A 23,860-nucleotide genomic window follows, 5' to 3' on the forward strand; every position below is an offset into this window, starting at 1 on the left:
TTAAGGCAACTATATATACACATCATTCCTTTTTAAGCTAACCAATTAAAAGTTTTACCACCTTTACCCTTTTTATCATCAAGATGGAAAAAACCTAATCACTGTATAATTTGTTTCTGCATAACAAGATACTAAAAAATTAAGTAAAATTCAGTTATAGAAAATATGCCTATGTTGAGGAAAAGATAAACCAACTTCTCCTTTAACTACAGACATTAACACTATTATAATCTACAACCTGATCTGCATCTGCAGTTATTTTACAGAGCTACTGCTCTTCATGCACGAGTGCCCTTTGCATATGGAACGAGGCAACTGTCATTGCTATCTAATGCATTTCCAATGAAACAGAGCAAATGAATCTCACACACACACACAAGAAAAAAAAAAAAAATCAAAGCTCAGAAAAATCACAGAATCAAAGCTTTCAAACAGAGCCAAATGGTCAAATAAGTAACTGGACTCTGTGTACCCAGTCATGGGAAAATCAGACCATCCAGAGAAGGCAAGATGGGTGGCAATAAAGATGCAACCATGCAATGCATGGCATGAATAAGTAGGAATTAAAACCTCATAGCATTTAACTATATGCTATGTATGCAACAGTTTAAAACCACCCAGAGTGGCTGACTAGATTTTATTCTTTTAATTCATTTAGGAATATACCTAGTCACCACAATAAAACAGACTGATGACAGTGGTTACTTCCTAAACATGCCACACAAAGATTTTTGCATAACACCACTGAACATGAATATGACTTGACTAAGAAGAATCTACATGCAAGAGACATTTCAGATTGATGAAGAAATTACCTGCCTTTATCAATATTTTAGAGCTTCCTATCAGATGAGTAAAGTAAAATATTGAACACAAAAAACACAAAGGACATGCCAAAACATTTGGTCAGTAAAAGATGAGAGCAATTACACTGTCAAGGCAGCCTCAAGTGTTCTAACATCATAGATGTGCACATGCTCCCGTGCCACAAAGTTCTACTTGCACCACAACAAAGAACCCCCACTGTAATCTGCCAGGCTTTCTATTCCACTTTTATTAACTCATTATTAGAAAAAGCAAAGCTATTTCCTCTCCTAGAAGAGGAAATAATTTTTTCCATTAGATATAATAATCGTGAAGTGTTGGTTTTTTACGGGGGTGGGGTTGTAATGAAAGGAACATAAAGCTATGTTCTGACATTATCTTTGCAGTGGTACTAGAAAGTCACTGAAGCTTGCATATAGCTCCTATCACATTTTATGTTCTAGCCGTCTTTTCAGAAGATGAGGATTGGGGCAAGAACTCCCTTTCACTAAGTGACCTCTTGGGACTGTCTGCCCAATCCAAGGCTCCTGAAGCTGGTACTCTAAGGCTGCAAAAGCTTTGTTTTCTTTTCTATTTGCATCATACTGGTTTAATCAACTAGATTTCAGAAGCCCTAATGATAGGTGATCACAGGAATGCAGAATTTCAGGATCAGGTCCAGCAGAAACCACTTACTGCATTCTGAGGAGCAGGCCTGACATATTCTGTGCAGGACATGGACTGGTTATATGTAAACAACATGCTGATGTGTTCTATCCATCCATTCCCCAGGTTAGAAAAAATGCTTTGGGCATTAATTCAGTTTCATTATTCCAGGCGGGTTTTTATTCTTGGATTTCAGATACAATGTACTGGTATAAAAAGCATTTCTATTCTGATCATATCCTTCTGAGCCTCTGCTAAGCTTTGGGTTGAAGGAGACCTAGCAAAGCCAGAGAACTGGGATTCTGACCCTGGATCATCATGCTTATGGCCGTTTCAATTGCAACAGGACGTCAGACAGACTTGTTCAGAAGAGGAATGCAGCAATATGTACATGCATATTTACATGCATTCTCTTTCTTAAATCTAGCACAGAGTAAAATCAGTAGCCTTCTGAGGTGACAGACAAACATCACACGATTTTTCCTGTGGCTTTCAGCTTGCTTTTGAGTGCAATGAAAGCACCAAAGCATCAGCAACCTGGCTACGTAAGAGATTACCATCTACCAGAGCCCCATGTGCAGCCAGAAAGACTGCCTGCATGTGTCTTAATGGTAAAATTCTCCAGACCTATTGCCAGGACTGTAGGAAGATACTCACAGTAGGCTTCTATTCCAGATTCAGCCTTGACAAAGATAGTGTAAGGATTTAAAAAAATTTCCACAGTCCTGTTTTATCCAGCAGCAAGTCTCACTTGAGCAAACTGACAATGTTTTGAGCCCTTCCTCTTCGTGCTGCTCACTCTTCCCCTGTGGATGCTGCATTTCCACGTTCCTGCAGTGAAAACACACCACAGCCAGCACACATCTGGCACAGCTTACTCCTCTGTGCTCTGAATTTCATTGCAAGATTGCCTCTCTGGTTGAGAACCACTGATGTTAACTGACAGCTCTAAACAGAAAAAAAAAAAAAATTTAAAAATTGTCAATTCAGGGACTGTGCACAGTGTGTGCTAGACAACAACATGAAAAATTGTATTTGTTTTACTGCTGGCAGAATTGGGATGGGAGGGTTCCCCTCACCCCCTCCTTTCTCTCCTGTTTATTTTCCTGCCAGTACCATAGGAACTTCTAACACTACCAACTGTGGAAGGCTCTTATATAACTTATTGTTTAACTTTGAGAATAACAGTCTGGCTGTGAAAGAGAGATATGCTCTGTGAGTCTGGAGAGGAAGCAAGAACATGCCACTTCCACAGAAGAATGGGAAGCGCCTCTTTTCAGAGAGTAGCTATGACATTGCCAAGGTTTTAAAAATCTGCATACCAGGCTGCCCTCTACTGGGATGTTATTCAAATAAACTCCATCCCTGCTCTTCCCAACTCCCCCACTGTCCTAGAATCTGTACTGGAAATACATGTGCTTTTTCTAGACTAATGAAAAGATTTGATAGTCTCTTTTTCAAAACTTATACATCTGCCTAACAATAAACAGATTTGTTTCTTCCTCACAAGCAATCCATTCAAGTGAGGAGCTGGAAATGCATCTATTTCTATGCCAACGTAATTTTCAGCACCACAGATTTTGTTTAAATCAAACATACTTGGGGCTGGTGTTGAATGTGTAATGAGGAAAAAAAAATGAAGTTATTTTCTTGCATATTGTCTTATAAATGTATTAAGCTGACAAAATTTTACACAACCCTCTTTTATCCTCATCAGTGACCTAGTTTCTTCTCTCCATTAAAAATACACACCACACTGACTTCTTGCAGTACACCTGAGATTACTGATTTTTTTGAAGTATCATGGCAATGTTGTTATTTCACAGTCTCTGCAGGATCTCCTTGCCAGGTGCTTTTCACTTGCAAGCAAGGTATTTCCCTCCTTCGACCCAATGGTTACAAGCCATGCAAATTCTGCTCTAAACCTGAGTCTGGAAGTTCAAGCTCTGCCCCCACTCTAGAGAAAGGTTTGGTAATTGAGACTACACCACCCACACCACAATCCAACTGTCTTCACTGGAGCTTGTGTAAAATGTAAGAGAACCCAAATGTCTCTACCTATTTGGCCCAGCAAGGCCCTGTACAATAAAAACATTTGTTTATTAATCTGATGGGAATGCATGAAAGCAGACCAAAAAAACCCCCAAACCCACCAAAACACAAAATGTTGAGCTGTGCAAAGCTGTATTTTAAAATCTGTGGCAGCATATTAGCACCAAGTAAGAATATTTAGGACAGTGCCAATAATCCATATAATTTGATTTTTACTAAAGATATTTTAATTTTTCCCCCACTACTTTGCGGTCTTCCACTTTTTCAAACACACACTTCAAAAAAATTGACCAGAAAACTTGTCTGAATGGCCTGAAAAGAAGATTTTTGACCTACTGCACAAGGATGAAAGCACATTTTGCAACTGCTTTTTTTTTTTAATTGCATAATACATTTTTCCTGACCATTAAAAATCATTTTTCATTAATATCAGGATGACAGAGCCACATTCTACAGCTGGAACTCACAGCACAACCCCAGAATATCAGCTGTTTTAAAGTACTTTCACTCAGATAAGCTCAAGATTATTTACCAAGGTGGATTTCTGCTTTACCACTCCTCCTTAAAATAGCATTTCTTCTTAAATACCAACACCTCTGGAAGTTTATGCCTCCTAGAGGTCAAGAAAACAGTCATAAGCAGCCATATTAATTTATAAAACAAGAACCCACAGTAGTGAGGTGTTCCTCTTTTCACCACCCTCCCCACTTTCCCAATACTTACGGGACTGTTTCAGTTCCAGGGGTTTCAGAACTGGTAGCTGCACTAGATTCTATTATTTTCGTATTCTACAGCAAGAGTTACTACTACCAGTCCCCTCTTCCCACCCCAAAGAACTTCTGACCATTTAATATAAGGGTTATATAATCTCATTAATCACAAAAATTACCTGAAACATTTGGTATCAGGCAAAAAAAAAAAAAAAAGATACTTCTTTTACATTTAAGGTTGCCTCAAGCTTTTCTTTGGATGACTGCTTCTCTACACCCTGGCCAGGCAAACTCTTTGCTACTCACTACAAGCACTGTACTATGAATTCTCTTCCATGGTCCTCCTCACATTTGGTTTTGTATTGTGATCTTGAAATGCTCCAGCCCTGCTTCTTCAACTTAGATAAGAAAAGGTTCTGTTAGTGCGTTATTACCTCAAAGAAGGTTTTGCTACCTATAAGACAAGTATACCTCTACACCTAATACAGAAGATACCACTTCCACAGGATTTAATACCATCTGAGACTGCAAACTTTCACTACCCTAAAAAGCTGTATACTCTAATGAATCAGACTACAACAGCCTTCCCCCACGGAAAATGAATTTGCCTTCACAACAACATGTGTAGTTTAGCTCACGACACTGCAAAGCAATAATAATAATAATATGCATCACTCATGTGAATCAGTGGATACATCACTACAAGACATCTGTCACCAACAGAAAGCCCATTTGTTTCCGGAACTAGGCAAAAATAAGGATAATGATTTCCAAATTCCACTTTATTGCCAGTTAAACTCAACAGAACTGCCTAGTTTTTGAACGATAAAAAAAATTCCAAAGCCCCATTTGCAAGCTTACACAGATAGTCAGGTCAGTTGTTAAAGGTATGTTTCATGAATAGATGAGATTATGTAAAAAAGGTTCTATTTGTTCACAGAACCTACAGATAAGTCTGATTTGTATAGAGAAAGCTCAGTGTGGTCACTTTGCTGGGGAGCCCTTCACGTTCTCACTCACTGTCTCATTTTGAATCCCACTGTTCAAATTCTTTGAAAGAACTTTTCTTTTCTGGCAACCCACAGAAAAGAAACCCCCAACATTTCCATGGATTGATGTATTGAAAAGTGACACAGACTGATGATCAAATTTTTAAAAAGAGGTACTCTTAGGGAAAAATAGTTCTAGGAACTGAATACCCCAAATCAGGGTAAAAACATTTCATATTTATCAAAAGTGTCAGACCAAAAGAGACCCAAAAGAAACAAAATGTACTGATTAAACATAGTAGCTAGGAGAGTACAAAGAATTACAACAGGTGTTTAACCACTGGAAAAACGCCAGTTCCCTGATAAACAGAATGACCACCACTACATTCCGACAACACTTAGAACAGTGCACTCAATCAAGCACTGTTAAATCTAATATGAAGAATAAAACACACGTTAATTACACAACTTAGGGTCTTTTGAATCATTCATGTAAGGAGAACAAAGGATGGTCACCCATCATTTTGGTGCACTGGGACTTTGCACAACATAGTAGTAGTTCAACAAAATAAGCTTAGGAAATCAATTCCAGCAGTCACTTGTTCCATCTCCAATAACACAGTCCACACCATATTAGTGCTGATAAAACATGTTGTAGGGAAACTTAAAAGTCTCCAACTATGCACACAGTGTTAACAGATTTTAACCTGTATGTCTCCATTCTTCAAGTAAGTAGAACGGACATAGTTCATTTTCAGGAAAGACATCACAAAAATAAACAAAATAAACACATGGCAGGGAATATTCAGACATGCTGATTATTGGAATAAGCTTTTTGTGCAGGAAGTGAAGGCTGGGGCTCAACACTAAGATGAAACAAGACCAGTGACACATTGTCCATCAAATAATCTTTCTCTGTCCTGGAATGTGTACTGGCAGAATGTCTTCAATGAAGAAAAGGGGTATGTGATTGCGTCATTACAGGCTTGAGGACTGATTTAAAGCCAACTAGACAGTCTTATTTTCAGCAATTCTTTAATCAATGCGTTCTTTTAACAAAATGTTTTCCACTTTATACCTACTATCAGTTGTTAGAATCTGAAAAACTGAACATAATGATGACAAGCTTCAGGGTGTTTACTATACCTCAGCTCCACCCATCCATTTTGGTTCGTCGGGAAATTCAGCACATAGGATATCTTCTGACTGGTTAGTTCCTAATACATGATAATGCAGCTTTTGGTGCAGATTAGTGGAGGTCTCAGTGCCTGGCGAAATGCAGATATTTAAACCAATTAGTTCTTAGAAATCCAACAACAATCAAATAAAACCCTCAGAAACTTCTGTATCCCTCTGCATATAAAAGAGAAGAGTAATTCAGCAGAGACAACTAGGAATGGTTCAAGTCTACAACCATTCCCCTCCAAACACACCCCTCCAAAACAAAATAAAATTCAAACCACACTGCAAACCTGTTCACTTACCCTTTCGTTTTATTGCTGATAATACATTCTTCAAATGTGAAAATTTCTCATTTCAAGCTTTGCTTTCTAGAAATGCTAAGCAAGCAAAAAAAACCCCCAAAAACCAACAATCCCTGCCACCCTCTAATGTTTTTGCTCCCATTTCATCCTGGGCAACTAAGGGGAGTTATTGCTAATTAATGTTCCTAGAAACCTTCATACTTCCATTTGCTGAAAATAATTTTAAAAAGTATTTTTAGGCACTGCATGAGGTGCTACGTGATTTTTTTATTATTCTTTTGTTCTTGCAACATTTTCCAAAACTTCAGCTTCCTAAGTGCAAACATGTTTAAAAGAAAAAAACACAAGGTGGGTAACTAACTTGCAAGTCTGGCAAAATGATAGGTTGCAAAAGCAAATACAGAGGCAAAATTCAGGCTCTCTCCAACGTTTAAGAAAGAGCACAGCGCCAGAAGAAACTTTTCAGTAGCACCACCTTATAATAAGAGCTGCTAAATTCCCTCCCTACTGACGCTCCTCAGCAATTTACTCCACTTTGTGTGCTGCTCCTTGAGTTTTGCTAGCATAAACATTTTGTGTTGCTGTGCTGTGAACCACAGATGAATTAATCTGGTTGAGTAATAAAAACCTTACGCCCCGGACTGCTATTCATCACGTCAACCTCCCCAGCCAGTTCACCTATGGCCACACAAAGGCATAAGTGAAGAGATCTAAATAAGGTGTCACCAGACATCAAATTCCAGCCAATAACGCCCTGTATGAAAGCTAAGTAAGTCATTGCAGTGAAAAAGAAAAGGAGCAGCAAACTTTTAAGAGAAAGACAGGAACAGGCAGACAAGAGGATATTCACACTGAGTATAGGCTTTGGTCATACAAGACAATCTGATATCTAACTGTATAAACTAGTATAGCTAATTATTTCAATATAAACTAGTACAGCTAATTGTTTGTTGCACCAATTTACTGTAAAGGTCATTTTGCTTCCACATAGCATGCAATTAGTACTGCCATACTTACCATCACTTTTCCCATCTTGTTGTGGATAGCAGTTATAGAACATGCCTTTTCCATCATGGGTCCATGCCATGCAACTGAATTTAACTCTCTCCAGTGTATCTGGAAGATCCTCAGGACCTTCTACTTTCATAAACTTGATAGTAACCCAATCAGAGCCACTAGAACTTAGGCCATATGCAAAGTATTCACCATCTTCGCTGAATGCATAACCTAGGAAATTGGAACCAAACAAGATGAAGTAAGAACCAGCACAAGGAATCAAGTGTTTTCAAAAAAGTGTTTATTCTGCCACACAGCTTCTATTATTTATTACACACTAGCCAAATCCCAACAAGAGAGAGGTGAAATCGGGAAATCAGTTAAAAGAACTGTGTTCACCAAACACTGAGAGAAGAGGGTTTATTTTCTAAAAGACAGGGCAAGCAACTACATCTGCTATCATTTGGGACTCACAGCATTTTTCCGGTCTCTGTGGACTTCTCAAGTAGTTCACAGATCTGAGTTTAGGCATGCATACTCAGTAAGTATGTTCAGTAACATCATTTATGCCTAACATCTGAATTATGATTTGAGTAATAATTCTTAACTACTTCCCTGAGTTTGAGGGGAAGAGGTGGAGACTGAAAATGCACACAGGTAGAGAACTTAAAGTGAGATTTTGAGAGAAACAGTACCAAAGAAGTCAACAGAAATTGAGATACAAGCAATGCATCCTGAAATAAAGCAAATATCACTTCAGTACTGGAGTCACTGAAAACTAGACCCTGCGAAGTCATGAAAACTGAAGTACCTGGAAACATTTGCCACTAGCACGCAAATGGATTAATCACCAGTATTCTCAGCTAAGACCTCTGACAGACATGTCATTCTATGCAAGCTGTGAGGTAAACATGATTCTGAAAAGAATTCAGAAGAGCTTCCATCGTAGTTGATAAGGATCAAATTCACTCTTGCAAATCAACTCAAGTGAAGAGATTAAATTATCATAGGCCTGTACATACCTGAAAGTAACTACTGAAAAAAACACACAAAAAAGTTGCATTTCATAGAAACTGTAGGTTTGAGAAGCACCACTGTGCCACCCTAACATATTCTCCCCCATAAGAACGTAAGAGTGGCCATTCTGATTCAGAACAAAATTCTGCCTAACTGTCCTCAGGAGTAACCACAACAAGATGCCTACAAGAGTAAGAACAATGCAAGCACATGTAGTATTTCCTTCAATCTTACAACCTCTCACCATTTCCAGCTTAAAAGACTTCTATGAAGTAGTTGTTTAATGCTTCTCAGTGCTTCTCTCCTCCTTGACCTTGTCCAGCTTGCCTTTAAACCCACAGTAAGTTTTTTGCACCACCAACATCCATTGGTAAGGAGTTCTACAAATCTACTTCTTGAGGCATGAACTATCACCTTCTTTTATTTGCTTTGGACTTGACTCCCACTGCCTTAATTTGATATCCCCTCATTCTTGCAATAGAAAAAATGATGACTAACCAACCCCTATTCACACTCTCCATTCTACTGCATGCCACAAATGATTCTGTAGACCTCTATTATACCTCTGCTAAATTGTCCCTTTTCCAAGCTGATTGATCTGGGCACCCTCAATTGTTTCCAAACTTTGCTCCATACCCTGTATTGTTCCTACCGCCCTCCTCTGAACTGTATTTCAGAGCCTCTTTTGAGCTGAGGGGACTGGAACTATATTTAGTATTCAATGCTATTGTATAAACCCCTGGGTTGCTAATGTAAGGGTGTTTTCTGTTTTGTTCTCTATTTCCCTCTTAATCATTTCTGATATTTGATGTGCTTGTTTGGCTGCTACCAAGAACCAGGCTGACATTTTCACGGAACTATCTATTACAGCCTAAGAATTGTTCCCAAGGGGTCATGGTCAGCTCAGAGTTCATTCCAGCCATTCCTCTACAAATGAGGTTAGGATTGTTTGTCCCCTGTGCATCACTTAATATATCTGCACAGCGACTTTTTACCTGTTAATTTATTGCCCACTCCGTATCGCTAAGGTCTTCCTGCAGCTCTTCAGTCATTCTTCAGCCTTCACCTGGAATAACTTTGTACCATCACCAAACTCTGCTACCTCACTGCTCACTCCTTCTTCTAATATATATGAACACACTGAACAGTCCAAGTTCTAGCATAATCCCTGACAGAACTCTATTGATGATTCCCACTTTGACAGCCAATCAGTTATTCGTGTTGCTGCCTTTAAATCAATTATTTATCAACAGCAGGAGTTTCCCCTCTTGTTCCACAGTTGTTGTTTCTCTAAGTGCATCTGGAAAGAGACATTGTCATAAACTTTTTAGAAATACAGAAAGATTATATGAACCCAATTCTTTATATCCACAGTTTAAGGCAGGTCTTCTAACTAAAAAAAGCCATATTGATTCTTTTCAACTAGGTCACACTTAAAGAAGCATCCACTAATTCTGTCCTCTGTTTTTATTAACTGGCCTTGAACACACTAGAAGGACTTCTGGGTCCAAGAGTCTTGCTTCTACAATAAGCCAATAGGGAGTGGGAAAACGGATAGCTAACACAAGTTAAAGCCCTAGTGAACACAAGTAATTTTGTGATTCTTATAAAAGTTAATGCTACATTCCTCCAGTCTCTTACTTTAACTTGCTGCCTTGTGTTAAAAATGCAAAATACAATTTCAAGATAATTAGTCAACATAAGCACATAAACTTTTTTTCCTTATTATGGACAGTCTCAAGATCTGTTCACATTTCAGTGGAAACCTGTTACAGAGTTGTGAAAAAGACACTGAGGAACTGAAACAAGTTAATTGTGAATGCAATGTAGATTTAGAAGTGTTCTTCTGAAACACTACACAAATTCACATATGGCTATTGTGACTAATTTGATTAAAACAAGCCACTCTAGCCATGCTTTTATAGGTGAAGAGCTGGAAACCATTTCCAACTTCTGCTGAAAACCCAGACTTATTCAGCAGAAACTGCTGTCTCACTAACCTCGTAAAGCCACAGTGCCATCATCAGAAAGCTTATTTGGATCAAGAAAAACTTTGGCATCGGCATCCAAGGAGTCTTGTACATATAAAACTCGCTGGTTCTGCAGTCCTGTATTGTAGAAGTGAAAATACCTGAAAGAACACAAGAGGGAAAAATATGTAGGAAGAACTCAAGATTTTCAGTTAGGCAAACAAGAAAAACTTGCATGAGATTGTCATGAAGTGAATAAAAGACAGATAAATGGAAGGAAACCATATAAATAAAATAAAATAAAGGAAACACAAGCTTCACAGCAGAGTAGAAATCATGGCCTCCTCTATGGCCATCAGGGATTTAACCACCTTCTGTAGGTGCCTTTCTCTCCCCCTTAATACAGAGGAAGCCCAGACACCAATTTCTAAGCCTCTAAAAATGAGAGTAATCTCATCCCAGTGTGATATAGATTGTACAGAAGAGACTGTAGGATGCATCAAAACCATTTTTTAAAAAATAAAAGCTGCATTTGCCACAGTGCATTTTAAACAAAGTATACTATAAACTCTACATAAATGCCTATGTTAAACAGCTCTGGCAGCCTTAGCATTTGTTAGTCATACAAGCACAGCTTCCCATCCCCTATGTTCTAAGCTTCATCATTCATATAGCCGCTTTCCATCTGTATCAGGTGGCAGACAGATGTTCAAATGGAATATAACTGAAATTGTTTCATCTGTATTTCCCAATGTCCCTAAAAATGTGTTTTGAGAAAGTTGTAGGAACAGAGAATTACAGAATTCTCTTTAGTGAAGGATACTCTTCACATCATAAGACACTGCAGAGCTCAAAGAAATTAATAACTGTATTCTATGCAATCCACAGGTACTACATTTTTCTTCCTTCATAGGACTTCCGAGTTTTACTACACAAACACGTGACTTAACAAATCAAATAGCAGCTTCATCAGGGCGAATAGGGGAATTTATGGGGTAATGTTCAAACTTAAACATAAGTTCACATATTCCCCAAGACTGTTCAGTACTTGGATACAAGCATGGGAACCCAGTAAACCCAGAAGGGGGAACTATACTAAAAGGCCTGGCTAACAATCTGAACTAGTAATATGTTCAAACACTAACAATAATGTTCAGTGAGTGACAAAATTGAAAGATTTAAAGGAATACAAGAAAGAGATACATAATTTTTCATTTGACCATGGATTTTCTAGCCAAATTCACCTCTGCAATGCTGGGCAATAAACTGGGAAGCAAATGTCAAACAATACGACAGACACAGCACCTCCCTGGGCACTCTTCCTTTCTGCAGATTCAACAGCCTTTCAGATACTGTCCTTTAGCAGCTATTCTTCAGCAGAAAACCGGAGTAATCAAATTTAAGAATTTCTAAATGTCATGAGAAGGTTAGATAGTTCTTCGAACAGAATAGTTGCTCTCCCTGCCCCTTACTAAGTGTTAACTTAACTTGGTAGAGCCTTCTTGATCTCCTCAAACACCATAATATAAAGGTTTTTGGTATGATTTTTAAACCACTGTGATTTAAGTTCAGCACATGCCAAGAAACAGAGTAACACTCAGAAAAACTAAAAAGACATCTATTAAAATCAAAGTAAAGTGTCATACATTAAAGCACATTAAGCTCCTGGCATAAATGTTCTTCCTGGAGGACAGTCAGCTGCATCAAATTAAGACTTTTTATCTCCAGTGGACACTACATTCATCCCTGCCATGAGCACTTCTGCAACATCAAACGTCACCATCATGGAAGATAACCACATCTAGGCATGTTTGCACTGCACAGGGAGAATGGGTCACAGAATCCAGAGCAGTCACTGACCTGGCCTGCTCCAGAATCAGATTCAGCATAGCTACATCTGCATAAGCATCACATACAAACTAATAAGCTTTGCCTGACTCAGTCAACAAGGCTGACTTCCCCAGATGCAGCACTGTCCTACACAGCTGCACTGCTTCGGGGCCTAAACCTCACACCTCTATAGATTGACATGCTGTGCCACATCAGTGACAACTTAAATCAACATCAGTGGGTTCACTTCCCACAATATACTTCTACAAAACCCCACATAGTACAGACTTTCCCTCCCTTAGCAACAAGTATCCACACCCTCCTCACAGCATAGGACAGATAAATAAAGAGTAGCAGATCTCCCTCAATATCTGTGCAGAAATCTTAAGGCAATGAGATGCCTTCTGCTCTTTCCTGTGGATGACAGTGAAAACATACCTGGCGTATCTGGGTGCCCACTCAAGAAGGATCAAACAAACTGAAAATACTGAAAAGACTATTTGTGTTTCCCATGATTAAAAATGGCTGGTTGTTTGCACTACCTCTTTTTCAACTGCTAAAACAATCTACAGATGTTACTAAGTTAATCAGCAGTTTCATCCCTTTACTCCCTTTCTCTAAGAGATTGCTAGAGTTTCTGAAAGAGGTCACATAAAATTGAGCAGCAGCTGCAGTCTCCAGACCTTGGGTAAGCCACAGAACACCATCTCTTTAACTAGCCACAGAATTAAAACAGGGATACAAGAAGGCTAGGTATTGGAATATAGCAGGATTTCTTTATTTCTTAGAAGACAGATCTTTTTGCATCAGTTGCCTTAAGTCCTCCAAATTATTTTTCCCCTATCCCCTGCAGATACAGGAGTCATTTTTCACAAGAAAATTCCCACTGCTTTTCACTGGCTATGACTAAACAAATATCCTACCGACTAAATAAAAATCCTACCAGCTGCTCAAAGTATGACCAACATAAGAGCAGTATTTTAGTAAATACTTAGAACAACATGCACATGACAGACTTGTGCTGTTTTCAGGATGAGGTGCCTTTAACTATACTGACAGTGACCAACTCTGAAAGGAACTCCTCAGTTTTACTTTCGGAACAGTTATTCTACAAAGTTGTCTGAGTTTTGATAAACTCACAATTCTTGCTCTAAAGAGAAAAGACTACAAAAGAAGATGATAATACAACTGGAACTGAAGATGGTCACACATCTTGTGCTCTGCATCATGCAACCATATATATTAACATTGGCTTACTTTTTCTGCTTCCCAACTATAAAGGAATAAATACAAATATAATTTATAATTTGTTTTCCTAACTAGTAGTTACTATTGGCTTGCTTCATATTCATCACCACCTACAAAGACATTCTTCACATACCTTTTTCCTTTCTTGAAGTGGCAACTGTACTTAGGATAATCGTAGAGTTCAGTCATTCGTTCTTTGAACAGTCCTCTGACAGGACATTGCTCGAGAAAGGGTACTGTAAGCTTGTTCTGAGCCTCCACAAATGCCTGAAAGAAAACAATCCCCCCCAAAAAGACATGAACTCAAGTAGAAATGCGTATTTCCTACAGGAAACGCTATTTTCTGAAGCAATACATCACAGACATCTTTCCCCACATACAGTTTGTGTAGTGTCACACCTGAAGAGTCTTACATACTTATTTGCATTATGCCATAATACTGTAACAAGACTGATCTTATATCCTGAACACTCTCCAGGGGGGGTAACCACTGGTTTGGCCAAAGACAAGCCAGATTCCTACCATTCCCCTTTAAAAACAAACCTCATGCTTTTAAAACTCTCCTTATATTTGCCTAAATGGCATAGAAAAGCTAACTTATAGTATATACCTAGGAAATACTATCTTCCCTTACTTCACCACAAACATACGATACTCCAATACTCTATGATAAATAAATTAGGAAACAGATAAAGAGCAGAGTCCCTTTTGCCCACAGACAGCACTATCATTTCAGAAACTGTAAAGGGCTGGAAGATGATACAAAATGTCACATGTATCATCTGTTCATCCTATTAACATAACACACAGGATTAGTCCCAGCCAGTATTTCCTGCAAAGGCCGAAGTACTGTCCGCAGATCAGCTCTTAGTTACAAAAGGCAAGAATACCTATCTCTGAGAACTTTGAGGAGTCTAGTTTCTTTAAAACACTCCACCTCCCAGTCAGAAACACTTAGTGACAGTGGCCAAAACCATTATCACTCCAGATGTTTGTCAGAGGCTGCCACTCCCATGGCATGCATGGAAAAACTGGTGCTCTGTTGGTGTTTCACAATCCCTACTTATAGCACAGTACATTAACATAAAATTAATACCTAAGCATCTTAAGGTGAACCACAGTGGCTAAGAAGCAGACATGCAGGCTTTTCTGTCTCTAACATGGAGCAGGAAGGACAGGACACAGTGTGTGTAGCTGTAATTCACAGCCAGACACCACAATGACGACTACAGCATCTATCACTCTCGGACCCCAGCCTGAAACCCTGTCCACTCATCTCTTGCTTACATGGGTCTCTTTCCCAGTTGCTTTGAAAGAGGACATTGTTTCTACCTGTCCTGAATCTGTCACACAGCAAGCAGATCAATGCATGATAATATCTGAGCTACGCTTTACCACAGGGCATGACCCACAGGAACAGCAGGGCTACAATCCACATTCTACAACTTGTGTTTCAAAGTTCTTCAGAAAAGCTAGCTGCTGTACAGAGTACCTGGCACACATTTACCAATTGCTATCAGTGTTTACTCATTTATTAATTCTTCAGGTGAAAAATAGAAGAGAACAGAACATAAAACTCTTTCAGTAGCATTTTACAGACATTTCATGTGGTGAGAAGTGAGCACGTGGAACAAGTAGAAAGAAAATCTCCCTCCCATTTGCCTCCCTGCCACAGCAGTGCGTAGCCAAGAGCTACATTACATGTGAAGCTGTGTTTTCAGAGACTTGTCAGGCCAAAAGGTAAAGGAGAAAGTGTATCAATTATGGTCAGTCTCCACTTGAGAGGTATTTGTTCATACATAGAGAAACTGATAAGTTTTAAACATGTGAGTGCAGAATAAGTAATGCCCTAAGAGCACTTGGCTAAGTGCCGAAACATATTAGTTTAAGAACATGTGGGCTGGTTACACTCAAGTCACCACTCAGGGATGACACAAGAAAGCAAGCACTACAGCACTGAAAAGGAACAGATACAGAAGGCTAACGATGATGACTTCTGGATCTTTACTTAAATTTACACTCTATGTATCAGTGAGGATCGAGTCAGGAAATGATCCCTTAAGAAAAAGGAAAGAGGTGAATGCATTGCCAAGGGAAGGCCAATTTTTGCTTCTGTTTTCCCTTCGAGAATCACACTGGCCTAGATAGCTTTAACAACCAGCATGGCAGCACAGCACATTCCAGGGGTAAGTCAAAACCGCATGCAGCCTCCACATTGTACCACTATAACTGTTCCCCTCTCTGCATCAGATATTGAAGGAAAATCAAATCTACCCAAGAATTATGTATATCTGAATTTGTTTTCTCTAAATATAAACACATGAATTTCAAAGACCACACACACAAAAATCTAGACAGTGCATGCTACACAAATAAACTACTCAAAGTGCTGTAACATTTTCAGAGAAAGGATGTCTTATAAAAACATGTATAAAACCATCTGTTTTACTGGATGGGCAAAAGCACTTTTCAGTTGCATTTAGTGGACAGAAACTGGCACACGTTTGTTTCATCTATCAATAACACTACCAAAATGGTAACATTGCTGCAAGGGTATACTGGAACTGTGCGGTACTTAATTTTACCTGCACCGTCACACCTTACCACATCTGCTTTCATTACTGGTATTTGAAGAGGAGACACAAAGTTTTCCTTACAAGCATTCATTGCACAAGAGCGTGCTTACATACTAATTATTGCACTCACAACTGAATCACTAGTAATTTTGCTTTTACAGGACTTAACATATTTTTCCCTGTTTCCAGTTAGTATGCACCAAAGATTTGAAGACTATTTGTAAAAGAGAATACCACTGCTATCTAAAAAAGGAGGTAGGAATTACAGGTTTTTTAAAGAGTTCCACCGAGGAGAATCCTGTCCAGTTTGGAAACTCTCTGTCCTTACACTTTTGAGCACAAGGTTGCACTCATGTTCAAAAAGCAATACATAATTGAAATATTGCTGTAGGTAAAGTACAGGAACAGATGCCAGCAGAAACTCTCACAGTAAACAATTCCATCCACCACGCTGAGCTAAACAGATGCCACCTAGGCTACAGGGCTAACAGTAACTCTGTACACCTTCATGAGCCTATAGAGAAAGATTCTCACTTTATCTGTAGAAATCTGCATCCGAAAATCTATCATAAGCTTTGAACCAGGACAGAATTTGCTAGCAGAAGAAAGGACAGAATAAGGGTCCAAGGAAAGGTAATCTGAAAAGCAAAAGAATTTCTAGTGTTGTACTGAGTAGAGATGTTCTACTCAAGGCTGAAGTGTTTGGCCATTACTTGAGCAGGCCAATTGTTATTTTTTAAAAAGTATAACTAAATTTCATCTAAAAAACACATGCCACAATTTTTTAACCATGCTTTGTTACAACCTATCAGCTTTCTACGTGCCACTAAGCTATTCTCTCAAGGTAATGATTTCTACTCACAGTATACTTTCCAAGGAAAAGTCTTAGGATATAAATTGTTTCAACATTACCAGTCTGTTATTAATCTGTAAAGTATTTACAGTTTGTTTAATAGTTACCCCCAAAATCTTCCTATATATCTTCTCAGTAAAAGGTAGCTCAGTGCAACTCCTACAAGAGGGCACATACCTTTTTTTTAAGTATTAGAAAATAAATCTAAGCAGACTTCTGGTGGCTTGCCTCTTTGCATTTACTTTAGTATTTAGCAAAGAAAAATTCAAAGTGCAATTGGAAATTTATCCAAACAAGTGAAACACTGGTCTGTTATAACTACAAATGCATGTAATTGTAGTTTTGAGAGTTTCAATTCTAATCTTAGTCCAAACATACACCTGTTCATAATACCACAACTCAACTGTGTATGCTACATGATCCCTGCTCTTCCATCCTTCGTCCACCCCTCATGTCTGAAACAGGCTACGCATTACTGCCTACACTGTCAGTGAGTTAAGGTACTGTATATGACTGACATACTTGGAGTAGCAAGACTTTGCTGTAGTCTAAAAAAGAGCGTATTTCCTGCAAAGCATAAAAACAAACCAAGAAGCTGAAAGTCCAACCAAGCCAAACCCAAGACAACAGTAAAAGTGTGCTTTTGCAGTTGTGGCCTATGTCATCACCAGAAGTGTTTTCCCAGTGTAGCACAACATTTCAACTATGCCAGGGATGCTTCCTCAGCCTGTCTTAAAGGTCAACGGCCAAACAGTAGCAGAGCATGAACCCACATTCTGCACTTCCTCTCTCCAAAGTGAGGTAGGAACTTCCCCATCTGACCAGGGGCTGTTTTTATTTACATACCTGGAGAAGGGAGTTTTGTTTGCTTATAGCTGTGCATGACTACTCCAACCAAGCACACACGGGGAAAAAAGTATTGTAGTAAAAGCACGTAGATCATGAACATGGAAGCGCATACTTCTTGAACAACAGCTTTTCCACAAGAGATTGAGGGTGTGTCTCGATGACTGGCTTAATCAGCTCCAAGACTGTGCATCTGACAAGAAACAGTCCTGCTTACCCACCTATAAATTTCAATAAACTCCTTTTTACAGGAGATATATACACTGCATATGGAATAAGATCATCTTGGTGACCCAGCTGAAAAACTTCTAGACCTATTTGACTTTCACCTAATTAAAAGCAGGGTGTGGGCTGCTAGGAAAGGAAAGATACCATTCTTGAACCATCTTAGGTCCAACTATCATGTGGCCTTGGGGTGACCTAGATTAAGCATGTGTGCCAGTAGGAGACTAATCCACCAATGGCTTCCCTCCCAGAACATCACCTTGTGATGGCTATACCCATGCAAGGGAGAGACAGAAGCATTCAGGTCAGTGCAAGAAGGGGAGGGAGGGTGGAAAAAAACCACAGAACCACTTGACTTAATGGAAACCTGTGAACTACAGTGGATACCTGATTAAGCCAATTACAAAAAAAAATCCTACCCTTCTGTGTTCACTTATTTGTAAGCTGCTAGCTATCAGAGCCCACAAGATTATTTGAACTAGCCACAGGAAAAATTAGTATGATTCTTTATACTCATAGCTGTTGTGGGTAATTTCTTCCAGTCCCAGTCCTGTTAACCCTACAGTGGGCATCAGGTGAAACTACCATGAAAATCACAGAGTTAAAACCAATCTCACTTGCCTGTGCTTCTTTCTCTATGCTTCAAGAAATAGTAAACTTGATGTTCCACTGACTCACATCAACACAGACACAAAGACAGGCCTACCCATTTATTTTCTGTGACCACACCAATGCTTGACATGACTATTTCTGCTAAGTCTAGAAAAGTAGAATTCCAACATATTTGTATATCTATTCAACAGCACACACCAAGTAATTTTGACTGTTTGTGTGTGAGAAAAGATTCCTAACTTAATAAATGAATGACATTGTCTTCACTCTTGGCATAAACCAGAATTTTCACTGTTACACATGCTCAAATGAAGCAAGCGTGTTGTGAACAGGAACCGAATAGGGGCTCTTTTACTACAGACAAGCACGGATACCTGTCCTGGTTTCAGCTGGGATAGAATTAGTTTTCTTTCTAATAGCTGATACAGTGTTATGTTTTGGATATAGTATGAGAAGAATTTTGGTAACACACTGATGGTTTTAGTTCTTGTTAAGTAGTGTTTAGACCAAGTCAAGGACTTTTCAGCTTCTCGTGCTCAGTCAGCAAGAAGGCTGGAGTGGCACGAGAAGTTGGGAGGGGACACAGCCAGGGCAACTGACCCAAACTGGCCAAAGGAATATTTCATACCGTGAGACATCATGCCCAGTATATAAACTGGGGGGAGTTGGCCTGGGGCAATCACTGCTTGGGAACTACCTGGGCATTGGTTGGTGAGTGGTGAGCAATTGCATTATGCCTCACTTGTTTTGTATATTCCAATTCTTTTATTATTAACATTTTTTTATTATTATTACTATTATTTTCTACCTCTCTGTCCTATTAAACTGTTCTTATCTAAACCCACAAGTTTTACTTCCCCCCTATCCCACTGGGTGGGGGGGAAGTGAGCAAGTGGCTGCACGGTGCTTAGTTGCTGGCTGGGGTTAAACCATGACAATGCCCAAGGAATAATTCTTCTAGTTCTATACTTAATATGTAGAAAATAAAAGGTATCCTATTGGTGGAGGTGTACACAGGATATTTTTACTTTTCCCCAAAACAAACAGAGGTTTGGGATATTAAGGAGTGCATAAAGAGAGCAAGCGACTTGGAGGAAGAATGGCAAGGACACAGGTCTCAAGGCCAGTGACGTCAAGGCTTGAAAAGTCTGCAAAGCATGCTCCAAATTCTCTCTGAAGCTTGCACAGTCATTCCATTGCCTCTATACCAGTGTCTGGTTATTCTTTGATCTGGTAGGTGCAGAATGGCTACTCTGCAGGAGTCCTGCAAACTATCTCAAGAACTTGGAGATAAAGCTATTAAGAAAAGCTGGCAAGAAAGAGTGACCATCAGCAACCTGCAGAGCAAAAAGAAGTGAATGATAAAGCAGATGAAAGGAGTTTAGCACTTCAAGTTTATTTTTTTTCTGACCTCTTCTATGAAAGAGGTAGAACAGCAAAATACTTCAATTCCCTTTGTGCAGTAACTCCTCGAACTTTGGAAAAAGATGATGTACTCTCATACCTATACACACAGGAACTCTCTGCACTCTTTGCATCATAGTACTACTGCGCTGCAAAATTCTGCCAAGGCACATGTTTTTTAGAGTGTAGGCAAGTAAGATTTAACAATATTTTCATTCCACCAATGTGACATCTTGCATCTGGGCTACTGCATTTTTATGAGGATGTTATAATCCCCCATTTGTTATTTGGCCTCCTATATAGGCTACAGCCTCTGGAGAATGAGGTTCACCCTCCTCCAACTGTTCTCACCCAACCTGTTCACAGTATGTGGCAAGAGTATTGAACACAGGGACACAAAAAGTCAGGTCTTGGCATTTTCTCAATCCCAACTCTTCCACAGGATCCAGAAAAACCGCTTTAATAGGTATTTGTAAGGCCTTACTAAATACCTAATTTTCAGTGTCAATGTCCACAGCAGAGTTCTTCACTAAAACCTGATTGCAAATGAACCTTTTTAATCCACACGAGTCTTTATATATGCTGATAGATTTATAAGTAGGAAATGGGATCCTAACTGTATACATTTTATCTTGCTCTTGACAGTTACAGTAAGTTCTATTCAACCAACCTCTAGCTCATCAAGATGTATTATATAAGCACACGCATGAGAGAACCTAGAAAGAATCTCACTAATGGAAAGCCACGCTGCAGGATATTTTTAAATGGAGATCCCGCCCTCCATTATCTTTCTGACACAATCGTGCATACTAGATAGTTCCAGATGTAAAACACTGGCATCTACAGTTATCACAAAGTTATTAGCCATTACAGAGGAAACCCCATCCACACCGCCACCTACCACTTTCTGGCCATCACCCTGCAAGTCCCTATGCCATGAATATCAGAGGAATCGGCTCATAGTCATACTTATTTTTCAGGATTCTCTCTCAGCAAAAGACCAGTTCCAGCAGCACAGTCTCGCTATACCAGACTGCAGGCTGAAAACACTACAACACCTACAGTTTGTAGTAAAAGCCACTAACAAAGCCTAACTTCAGGAAGAAAATGTTTGGTTGTTTTTTTGTTGTTTTTTTTTTTTAAAAAAAAAAGTGTCCAAAAAAAAAGTATTCACACACTTTGTCAGTCACTGTACAAAGAAAGCAAGCCAAAAAGACTCTTCTTTCTACTGTACTTAGGACAGTGGATAAAGCGCTCTAAAAACAGTGTTTCTCTTCAGTGTGACACCACCACCTTGAGCATTTGAATTGTCTAAGAAAAATGGGTGCAAGATAAACAAGGCCTTAGTTTTCCAAATTCTGTGATCAAGTTTATACCAAGTGTTCCAGTCCTTCCCCCATTAACACAAAGGTACAAAATAAAGGCATTGCTGTTGGCACCATACAATACCACATGAACAACACCTGCATTCACTATGTAAGTTTTCAAAAAGTATTGGCAGGCCCTGCAAAAACAGAGTACCCACACACCTAGTTCATAAAAGAGAACCAAGTCAAAACAGCCATTCCCATGCAAAGAAAGGTTACCTTTGTCTGTTCGCTATCAGGATCTTCAAGCCAGCAGTATGGGTCACTTATTTTACACCCATGGTAATCCAACACCTAAATTTATAAAAGACAATACTTTTTTAAAGACATGCACACAAGCAAACCCTATTCATCAAGGAATGACAGTCATCAAGATGAAGGCTATTTAGAATTTCACAAAAGCATACAGTGCTAAGAAGCAAAGGAAGAGAAAAGCAACACCTTGCTCCCAGGTGAGTTGCTAATACTACCATTCTTTGGTGATGGCAACAAGGCAGCAGAGTTGTCCTCGGAAAAAACACAGAGCACCAGAGAAATGCAGAACATGAAGACAAATTCCTTCCACAAAACAGATCAGTAAAGTAATAATAATATTAAAAAAACCAACCAAACAAAAAAACCCGAACAAAACCCCAACCCCCCTAAAAAAACAAACCACCAAAACCTCCTCCAAACCCAGGTGTTTAAGTCAAATCACAAAACCCAATGACTAGATGCACCCAAAATGTAGTTTCTGGTTACACAAACTGTCTCTGGTTTAGCCGTCTCTACTATTGATGATGACAAACACGTGAGTGAAGTACATATAAAAACGAAAAAAAGACCCCACCAAAAATCCAAAACCCCAAAATCCAACACAAAAGACTAACCCACGTGGTTGAATTTATCTGCTTCCTTCCTCCGGTACACAAAATAAGACTAGATACGTGCTGTTAGGAGTTGCATAGTTCAGCCTCTCCCTCAACTATGAAAGCAAATACTGAAGTTTTTCCAGCACTGGCCCATGTGGGCAATCATTTTGGTTTAAAAGTGATGTTAGTTCTGTAAATAATTCCTGGGCTGGCGCCTAAAGCACAGTCCTTTGTGGAGGGAGAAGAAAACTGAACCCGTTTTAGCCAAACTTACACCGCAATCCTTGCGTATCAGATTAGAGCCGGAACGCAAGGAAACGGACTATTTCACAGATGTGCCGCCCTACAGAAACAGACCGCTTGTTCCTCTGCACGCTACTCCAGCCCAGCTGCAGGCCTGGCTCTCCCTGAAACACACAGCTCCGGGATCTCCTCCCCCGACTCGCCAGGGCCGGGAGACCAGCTCCCCCCGGCTCGGCAGCCCGCCTCAGGCGGCGGCGTTAGGCCCCACACCCGCCGGCCGTGCCCGCGGGCACACCGGCCGCAAACCGCGCTTTCAGCCAGCCGCCACGGCCCACAGACGTTAAAAACCCGAGGTCCTTGAAACGGAGCACGCTGGACTGCTAACGGCCGCAGCCGAACAAAGCCCCGAAAGCCGACAAAGCACTAACCCCCCCCCCCCGCGCCGAGGCGGCCCCTCGCAGCGCCGAGGCGAGAGAAGCTGCCCCCGCGGCCGGGCCCGGCGGTCGCCACACGCCGGCGGGGCTGCCCCCGTACTCACGGCGGTCTCGTCGCGGTACACCTCGGGGTACTGGAAGGCCTGCATGGCGGGCGGCGGAGAGAAGCGGGGGGAAGAAGAAGAGGAGGAGGAGGAGGATGAAGGGAAGCGCGGAGGCAGCCGCGGGTCTGGAGCCGGGACTCGGGCCGCAGCGGCAGCCGGCAGCAGGCGTGCAGCGCGGCCCAGGCGGAGCGGCGCCGCCATACGACCCGCCCCCCGCTCCCGGCAACGAGACACCGCCCGCGCCCGCCAAGAGAGGGCCGCCGGCGGCGGGCCGGCTGCCACAGCGCCCCCTGCAGGGAGCCGCCGCACAGGCGCCGGCTGGCCGCAGAGGGCGGGCGTCCGTCGGGGCCGGGCGTGGTCTCTCCTCGGCCGTGAGGGCGAAGCCTGCTCCGGCGGAGGGCTTGTTTTCCCCTCACCTGCCGCCCAACGGGTTTCATCCTCCCTGTAGTAAACGTTAACTAAAAAAAGATTCGTGGGTTTTTATTGTTTTCTCCTTCCTCTCAGCTCCCCAGCCTTCACACCGGTTGTGGGGGGAGGCGCAGGCCCGACCCGGAGAGCTCCCCTCTGTGCTGCCGCCTG

At 40.5% G+C, this 23,860-nt stretch overlaps 1 protein-coding gene across 1 annotated transcript in view; it reads right to left on the reverse strand.

Annotated features, from left to right (window-relative positions):
* The window catches only part of PREP (prolyl endopeptidase), a 99,198-nt gene extending 75,714 nt beyond the window's left edge, over positions 1-23,484 (reverse strand). The window contains exons 1-6 of the mRNA XM_075046696.1: positions 23,282-23,484; positions 21,869-21,943; positions 13,900-14,033; positions 10,719-10,849; positions 7,723-7,932; positions 6,368-6,489 (exon numbers count right to left, since the gene is read on the reverse strand). Coding sequence (XP_074902797.1) covers positions 6,368-6,489; positions 7,723-7,932; positions 10,719-10,849; positions 13,900-14,033; positions 21,869-21,943; positions 23,282-23,482 — 873 coding nt within the window. The 5' untranslated portion in view covers positions 23,483-23,484. The remainder of the gene's footprint in view (positions 1-6,367; positions 6,490-7,722; positions 7,933-10,718; positions 10,850-13,899; positions 14,034-21,868; positions 21,944-23,281) is intronic.
* Positions 23,485-23,860: the final 376 nt, after the last annotated feature.

This window comes from Buteo buteo, chromosome 15 (genome assembly GCF_964188355.1).
Source record: "Buteo buteo chromosome 15, bButBut1.hap1.1, whole genome shotgun sequence".
Taxonomy (NCBI): Eukaryota; Metazoa; Chordata; class Aves; order Accipitriformes; family Accipitridae; genus Buteo; species Buteo buteo.